Source organism: Onthophagus taurus, chromosome 3 (genome assembly GCF_036711975.1).
Source record: "Onthophagus taurus isolate NC chromosome 3, IU_Otau_3.0, whole genome shotgun sequence".
Taxonomy (NCBI): domain Eukaryota; kingdom Metazoa; phylum Arthropoda; class Insecta; order Coleoptera; family Scarabaeidae; genus Onthophagus; species Onthophagus taurus.
Genome location: NC_091968.1, coordinates 19,885,559 through 19,895,027, shown reverse-complemented (window position 1 = coordinate 19,895,027; position 9,469 = coordinate 19,885,559). Strand labels below are relative to the sequence as shown.

Below are 9,469 nucleotides of genomic sequence, written 5' to 3'. Positions count from 1 at the left end.
CAATTATTTAATATTTCATCATATTTAAAAAAATGTATTTCTTAAAAATTTGGTTATTAACATATATGTTATCATATATCATTTTAAAGAGGATGTTTTAAGCTTTAATTTATGATATGAATCGTTTCTTAATTCCTAGAAATAAACTTCAAGTGATTATTTAAAGTTGACACTTAAACAACTCTAGCATCAATTATTTAATATTTTATGATATTTAAAAAAATGTATATCTTAAAAATTTGATCATTAACATATATGTTACCATACATCATTTTAAAGAGGATGTTTTAACCTTTAATTTATGATATAAATCGTTTTTTAATTCCTAGAAATAAACTTGAAGTGATTATTCAAAGATGACACTTAAACAATTCAAACAAAAATGATTTAATATTTCAACATATTTAAGAAAATGTATTTCTTAAAAATTTGGTTATTAACACATATGTTACCATACATCATTTTAAACAGCATATTTTAAGCTTTAATTTATAATATAAATCGTTTCTTAATTCCTAGAAATAAATTTCAAATGATTGTTCAAAGTTGAATATTTAAAGTTATTCACAATGATCAGCTGATAACATGAAATTGAAATGTTTAATGAAACATTTAATAAAAAAATTGCATTCATGATCTTCACGTCAATGAGATTAGATAAAATCAAGCCGGTATAATCATTTTAAAGTGTTTTGCATCGTTTTAATATATAAGTGCATTAAAACAAAGTCATATATCGATTCGAAATCAATCGAAATGAGAGTTTTTGTCGTTTCAATAATTTCTTTGTGTTATTTTTTGACCGCTTATGCAGTCGAAGAAGAATGCAAACGTAAGATTTCTTAATTAATTTAGAAGAAAATCTTAAATCCAAGTTTTAGCCGTGCTAACAAATCTTTGGATTCACGATAATTACCTGGTTGGTGTTGAGTTTAACACATGTTCTAATGCGCATAGCACAAAAATTAAATGCGTTGTTGGTGAAGATATTATTTATGGAAATACAACCTATACTGAAGGAGCGATTGAATTAAATAAACCGATTTCTTGTGAAGATGATGTTAAAATATCAGTTGTGGCTTATGATGAAGATGGTTTAAAACTTGGTGAATCAAAAATTGCGGATGTTCTTCCTTGTGGGGATTGTAAAGGTAAAGAAATTTTATTTTAAATATAAAACGATGTTTTTTGAAACATATTTTAGCAATTCGACAGGTTAGTTATGATGACGATTTAAAAATAACTGTTCTTATGACTCCGCAACAACCAGAATGCATCGCTAAAAAGTTTAAAATAAAATTATCTATATATAACGAAATAAAATACATAGATACATATCCTGACGAGTTAAACAATGTCATTAAATTATCGAGTGCGTTACCATGTAAAGCTGAAGTATCTATTGTAGGATATACCGACAATGGCGTACAACTTGTGGAATCACCAATAACAATCGTTCGAAAATCCGATTGTAAGAGGTAATGGTGTAAGCAGTGTCGGATTAATCCTATTTTAAACTTTTTATATCATTACTTTAACCCCTTAACTTATGTATTAGTTAAGTTTAACTCGGGAACATAAAAATTACGAAATTATGCACGCCCAAATAGTTATATCTTTTAAAATCAAAATCAGGGATCAAATGATCAAACCGCAGATGAAGATGAATACAGCTTGAACACAGTTCCGGTGTTTTTGGACCATGAGAATGATTCATCACTATTCACCATTCTTGACAAACTTGACATGACGAACATTGAGCAAATTTATAAAACATATAGCTGCTTGATGATGATGATGATTGATGTAATGTGAATAGCAATGCTGTCAAAAAGCAGCCTTCGTAGCCAAGCATAATACCAGAAGATCACTACAAAAGTCAAATAAATTTGCAACTATTATCGAAAAATAACTTATTATGGAAAACTTTGTTACACTTATGAGGAAAAGGCAGAAAATTTCGCAGATCATCAAACTCAAGCATTCACTACCTTCAAGAAGTGAATACCAAATCATTCCCAACATGTACCATATCACTTATCAAACAAGCTAGAAACGTATCATAAATATATAAAAAAATCATCAATAAGTAGATAGTCCAGACGCCATATAGGAAAGAAAAAAAAATTGGAAAACGAGATCAACCTTTCTGATGAAGCGATGAATATTGCTGCTCTCGGTGATGTCAAAGTTGTTTCAAAGACATCTCCTGTACGATATAGAAACTCTGACAATTGTCAAAAGACAAAAGACAAGAATTCCTAAGAGTTATAATGAAAGGTAAAGTTGAGAAGTTCGCGATCGCTGCCAAATGCAGCACAGGACAAAAAACGGTTTGCCAAACTTGTAACCAACCTTCTATGAAGATGGCATCATAAGCAAAAGAAGATAAACATGTTCGGTTGTTGGCTTAAAGAGCTGCCTGCAGTTCATATTTCTTTTCTGTAATGATAACTGCATTGATTACTGGTTGTAAATTTCGGTGACTTCACAAGCTGTCCAAGATGTGTTTTAAAATCGTATCTCAAGAACGAATGGAGATATCATCATGAAATAACCAACATTTTAAAGGTAATTTGATGAAGACTTAATGTGCCATAAACAATCTCTTATTTTCCATAAACATCGCTGTTATGATTTTTTAAATCCAAGTTGCTTGTTGGATTGTTATAGATATGAAATATAAATTTTGACAAATCGTATCTCAAGAACAAATTGAGATATCATCATGAAATAACCAACATTTTAAAGGCAATTTGATGAAGATTTAATGTGCCATAAATAATCTCTTACTTTCCATAAACATAGTTGTTATGATTTTTTAAATCCAAATCTGCATGTTTGATAGTTACAGATGTGAAATATAAATTTTGAAAAATCGTATCTCAAGAACGAATTGAGATATCACCATGAAATAAAGAACAATTTACAGCAAATTTGATGAAGATTTAACGCGCCATAAATAATTTATTATTATACATAAATATCGTTGTTATGGCTTTTTAGATCCAACTCTGCATGTTTGATTGTTATAATTTGAAATATAAAATTAAAGATATCGTATCTCAAGAAAGAATTGAGATATCATCATGAGATAAAAAGCAATTTAAAGCAGATTTGCTGAGGATTCTTAAGATTCTCGGATTCTATTATTCTCTGCATGTTTGATTCTTATAGATATGAAGTATAAACTTTAAAAAATTGTATCTCAAGAACAAATTGAGATATCATCATGAAATAACCAATATTGTAAAGGTAATTTGATGAAGATTTAATGTGCCATAAATAGTTTCTTATTTTCCAAAAACATCGTTGTTATGATTTTTTTAATCCAACTCTGCATGTTTGATGTTATAGATATGAAATATAAATTTTGAAAAATCGTATCTCAAGAACAAATTGAGATATCATCATGAAACAACCAACAGTTTAAAGGTGGTTTGATGAAGATTTAATGTGCCATAAATAATCTCTTATTTTCCATAAACATCGTTGTTATGATTTTTTAAATCCAAGTCTGCACGTTTGATTGTTATCGATATGAAATATAAACTTTGAAAAATCGTATCTCAAGAACGAATTGAGATATCATCATGAAATAAAGAACAATTTACAGCAAATTTGATGAAGATTTAACGCGCCATAAATAATTTATTATTATACATAAATATCGTTGTTATGGCTTTTTAGATCCAACTCTGCATGTTTGATTGTTATAATTTGAAATATAAAATTAAAGATATCGTATCTCAAGAAAGAATTGAGATATCATCATGAGATAAAAAGCAATTTAAAGCAGATTTGCTGAGGATTCTTAAGATTCTCGGATTCTATTATTCTCTGCATGTTTGATTCTTATAGATATGAAGTGTAAACTTTAAAAAATTGTATCTCAAGAACAAATTGAGATATCATCATGAAATAACCAATATTGTAAAGGTAATTTGATGAAGATTTAATGTGCCATAAATAGTTTCTTATTTTCCATAAACATCGTTGTTATGATTTTTTTAATCCAACTCTGCATGTTTGATGTTATAAATATGAAATATAAATTTTGAAAAATCGTATCTCAAGAACAAATTGAGATATCATCATGAAACAACCAACATTTTAAAGGTGGTTTGATGAAGATTTAATGTGCCATAAATAATCTCTTATTTTCCATAAACATAGTTGTTATGATTTTTTAAATCCAACTCTGCATGTTTGATAGTTATAGATGTGAAATATAAATTTTGAAAAATCGTATCTCAAATTGAGATATTATCATGAAATAAAGAACAATTTACAGCAAATTTGATGAAGATTTAACGCGCCATAAATAATTTATTATTATACATAAATATCGTTGTTATGGCCTTTTAAATCCAACTCTGCATGTTTGATTGTTATAGATTTGAAATAAGAACTTTAAAAAATTGTATCTCAAGAACAAATTGAGATATCATCATGAAATAACCAAAATTTTAAAGCTAATTTGATGAAGATTTAATGTGCCATAAATAATCTCTTATTTTCCATAAACATCGTTGTTATGATTTTTTAAATCCAAGTCTGCTTGTTGGATTGTTATAGATATGAAATATAAATTTTGACAAATCGTATCTCAAGAACAAATTGAGATATCATCATGAAATAACCAACATTTTAAAGGTAATTTGATGAAGATTTGATGTGCCATAAATAGTCTCTTATTTTCCATAAACATTGTTGTTATGATTTTTTAAATCCAACTCTGCATGTTTGATTGTTATAATATGAAATATAAACAAATCGTATCTCAAGAACAAATTGAGATATCATCATGGAATAAAGAACAATTTACAGCAAATTTGATGAAGATTTGACGCACCATAAATAATTTATTATTATAGATAAACATCGTTGTTATGACTTTTTAAATCGAACTCTGCATGTTTGATTGTTATAGATTTGAAATAAGAACTTTAAAAAATTGTATCTCAAGAACAAATTAAGATATCATCATGAAATAACCAACATTTTAAAGGTGATTTGATGAAGATTTAATGTGCCATAAATAGTCTCTTATTTTCCATAAACATCGTTGTTATGATTTCTTAAATCCAAGTCTGCATGTTTGATTGTTATAGATGTGAAATATAAATTTTGAAAAATCGTATCTCAAGAACGAATTGAGATATCACCATGAAATAAAGAACAATTTACAGCAAATTTGATGAAGATTTAACGCGCCATAAATAATTTATTGTTATACATAAATATCGTTGTTATGGCCTTTTAAATCCAACTCTGCATGTTTGATTGTTATAATTTGAAATATAAAATTAAAAAAATCGTATCTCAAGAACAAATTGAGATATCATCATGAAATAACCAACATTTTAAAGGTGATTTGATGAAGATTTAATGTGCCATAAATAGTCTTTTATTTTCCATAAACATCGTTGTTATGATTTTTTAAATCCAAGTCTGCATGTTTGATTGTTATCGATATAAAATATAAATTTTGAAAAATCGTATGTCAAGAACGAATTGAGATATCATCATGAAATAAAGAACAATTTAAAGCAAATTTGATGAAGATTTGACGCACCATAAATAATTTATTATTACACATAAACATCGTTGCTATGACTTTTTAAATCCAACTCTGCATGTTTGATTGTTATAGATATGAAATATAAAATTAAAAAATCGTATCTCAAGATTGAATTGAGATATCGTTGTGAAACAAAAAGCAATTTAAAGCAAATTTGATTAAGATTTAATGTGCCATAAATAATTTTAAATAATTCAAATAAAAATATTTTAAAGCAAGTTAATTAAATAATTTCTTATTTTCGTATTTGTTGTTAAGCGGTTAAAGATAAAGTTTGATCCGACTCTGATTATACTTCTCATAATTATTTAATATAACAATTTAAAACATTTTCTTTTTCGGATAATTTCAACATTTAAAGGCGAAGATTGCACCGGTAAGAAAAATAATATTAATTATTTTCGATGTAACACTAAATTAAAAATCATTTCTATTTTTTTATGTCAGCTACAATTGTATCAGTAGATTATGACGATGACTCACAAGAAATAATCGTTTCGTTGATTCCCCCAACATCGGATTGCACAACGGCTTTAAATTTTAAACTTAAAGTGAGATGTTCCATTCAAGGTAAAATAGTTGAGGGCGAAGTATTTGCTGATAATACAGTGGGAATCGTAAGATTATCTTCACAGTTATCTTGTGCGGATGCTAAAATATCTATTGTATCTTACCAAGAGATTTGGTATGACGCAATTCTTGGTGAATCAGATAGTGTTGATTTATTGCAATGTGAAGAATGTAAACGTAAGAAGATTTAATATGATTCTTAAATCATTAATTAATTATATTGTTTATATTTTAGCCAAGATTGCAGGTGTTACACCTGACATAGATTCAATTGTATATGTTTCGATAATCCCTCCATCATCAGATTGCCCCGCAACACGATTTAGTCTTGAAATGGAAGGTGATTGCAATATAATTTTTAACAACACATTGGGAATTTGTGTCTTAGATGACAGAGTACTTGATACAGATGTCCTCACCGCATACATCAATGTTTATAACGAAGACACGCTTGTAGGGCAGTCAGATTACGTCGATTTCAATTTATGTAAGACTTAGCACCCATAATTACAACCAAAACAACTAATTGAGTTATTTTTTTTTTCATAGGCAAAGAAAACTGCAAAGGTAAAAAATCAAAATATATTTATAAACAAATAACTTATTGTGTTTTCAGCGAAAATTGTGGGTACACGATATGATGGCGTCTCAAGAATATACGCTAAAATAACTATTCCAGAAGAAGAGAAATGCAAAAACGCTGCAGTATTCAACTTAAAATATACTATTGATGGCGAAACAAATTATGTGGATATAATTGATATAAACACGGGAATGATTCAACTTGCAAAGCCTATAACTAACGAAGATATTAAATTATCCGTGGTAACTTACGATGAGGACGGTATTGTACTTGCGGAATCGGATGTGATTAGTTCGCAAATACGACAATGTTTAAATTAATAAAATGTGATCTAAATTTGATGTAAATTTAATTTAGTAAAGTTAGTAATAAATACTTGCATCACAAAAATATTTTCGGTAGGAGGTGTTAACACCTCCTTCCAAACTTGCCTATCTCGATTACTAGATTTCTGTCATCTCTAAATGTAAGGAGAGGTTGGGACATAACTAGCTTCTTTATTGATATTAATAAATGATTTTTATAAGAAATTAAAGTTCTTGAAAATGACGTAACTGATTATGAGTTAAATAAGAAAATAGTTGAGTAAAAGAATTAATATAAATTATGTTAGGACAAGTTAGGACATTATTATTAAAAGTTTATTGTATACAGTAATTGTTTACAATTCTTTACATTATTCAAATATTACTTTCACTCTCTACCCTCTTCCTCCATTTCCATGCCCTCGGCTCCTCGGCCCAATCATCCCCTCACCCATCCCTTTGTCTCCTCACCCCCATCACCATTCTCATCCATCGTTTCCCCTCTCCCCTCTCTCCTAAGATCTGCCTTCGGTCCATCTCCTCCTCCCTCAACTCACTACACCCATTCAGCATGTGTTCTAACGTTTCCCATTCCTCCCTGCACAGCCTACACCACCTCTCCTCATCGGCCATCCAGTATTTGTTGGCTCTCTCCTCGTTTCCACAACGGAACCTAGCCACCAACTTTTTCCCTTCCTCATCTCTTTCCAATAACAAGTATCTAGGCAGCCCCTCCGTAATTATGTCCCTGTATCTTTCGTTATACCTTCCCTCTTTTATTTGTGTCCTTCTTTCCTGTCTCTGCACATTTCGGTTCCTGTCTCTCAACTCCCTCCACATCTCCCTACCCACCCTTCGTCTACTATTTATCTCCGTTACCGAGTAGCCCGCTCGTCTATAATAGTTGTCTCTGTGTCCTTTCCCATATCTGACCTTTCCCTCTCTAATTTCCCTCCAACACTCCCCCAGGATCCCGCAGCTTGGCCTCCCTTCTATTCTTTCTTCATATTTCACTGCCCTCCTGCCCGCCTCCACCCTGACCTTATCCACCTTTACCTCTTCCCTCACTATATACCCCGGTGTTTCTCTCGCCACCCCAAGCACCCATCTCCAATATCTAGCCTGCACGTCCTCCAGCGGTCCCTGCTCCCTCCATCCCCATACCTCTGCCCCATACATTATCACACTGCTAACCAGACCTTCAAACATAATCTTCCTCGCTGCCACATTTCTTCCAAAGACTCTCTTCCCCCAACCCCATACTTGTCGCATCACCTTATTCGCCTTTTTTGCCATATCTATCACATGCGACCCCTCCCTGTTATCCTCCCTAAACACATACCCCAAGTAAGTATACTCCCTAACCTCCTCGATCTCCTTTCCCTCCCATCTCCAGTTTTCTGTTCTTTTTCTCCCGCCCTTACAAAACTTCATCATCCTTGTCTTCCCCACATTCACTTCCAGCCCCTTCCCCCTAAAATATCTTTCCAATGTCTTTATCATCTCCTTCATCTCCACCGCTTCTCTCGCCATGACCACGATGTCATCCGCGTATGCTAACATATGCACCTTTCTACCTCCCACCACCAATCCTCCCATCTGCCCCTTCCCCAATCTTTCCTCCAGGTCCGCCGTATACAGTGCAAACAGACTTGGGCTCAGCGGACATCCCTGCCTCAGTCCCTTCATCGTCCAGAACACGTCGCTCAGCTTATCTCCCACTTTTATCCTAGCCATCGTCTCCATGTATATTTCCTTCACTCTCGCAATTAGGTGTTCCGTTATCCCCCTCTTCCCCATCTCCTCCCACAACTTCCCCCTATCCACCTTATCAAAAGCCGCCTTCAAATCTATAAACAGGGCGTACAATTTCCCTCCCTTCTTATCCAGCTCTCTATCTGCCAAATGCTTCAACACATACACGTTGTCGATTGCTCCCCTTCCCTTCCGAAAGCCTGCCTGCCCATCCGGCAAAATTCCCCCCAACTCCATCTCCTCCTCCAATCTTCCCAGCAGTATCTTCGTGTATACCTTGTATGCCGAGTCTAGTAGGTTAATTCCCTAGTAGGTTCTAGTAGGTATAAGGGAAGTGTAGAGAGCTACAGTCTCTACACTTCCCTTATTACCCTTTTTATATACTGGGCAAATTACCCCCACTTTCCATCCCTCCGGAATCCTACCCCCTGTCCATACGATATTCATCCCCTCCAACAACTTCACTCGCACCACCCTTGATGCTTCCAACCATGCTTCGTTATGTATCCCATCTTCACCAGGCGCCTTTCCCTTCTTCAATCTCCTAAGCAACGCCCCCATCTCCTCTTCTGCTATCTCCTCTCCCCCATCTCCCTCATATCCTTCCAACCCCGTTAGCCTCGATTCAACCCCTCCCAATAATCCCATAAAGTAACTCTTCCATTCTGTCAT

The 9,469-nt window shown here is 32.5% G+C and overlaps 1 protein-coding gene across 1 annotated transcript; it reads left to right on the top strand.

The window, feature by feature from the left end:
• Positions 1-730: 730 nt before the first annotated feature.
• Positions 731-7,112, top strand: LOC111417087 (uncharacterized). The gene is made up of 8 exons (XM_023049266.2): positions 731-832; positions 882-1,151; positions 1,205-1,471; positions 5,946-5,960; positions 6,032-6,331; positions 6,390-6,641; positions 6,704-6,721; positions 6,771-7,112. Exons 1-8 carry the CDS (start codon positions 757-759, stop codon positions 7,055-7,057), a joined length of 1,485 nt encoding a protein of 494 aa, XP_022905034.2. The 5' UTR covers positions 731-756; the 3' UTR covers positions 7,058-7,112.
• The last annotated feature ends 2,357 nt before the right edge of the window (positions 7,113-9,469 follow it).

Coding starts and splice junctions, on each gene's coding strand:
- LOC111417087 (XM_023049266.2), top strand. CDS start 757: ATGAGAGTTTTTGTCGTTTCAATAATTTCTTTGTGTTATTTTTTGACC. Junction 833..881: donor AGTCGAAGAAGAATGCAAAC/GTAAGATTTCTT, acceptor TCCAAGTTTTAG/CCGTGCTAACAAATCTTTGG. Junction 6,332..6,389: donor GCAATGTGAAGAATGTAAAC/GTAAGAAGATTT, acceptor TTTATATTTTAG/CCAAGATTGCAGGTGTTACA.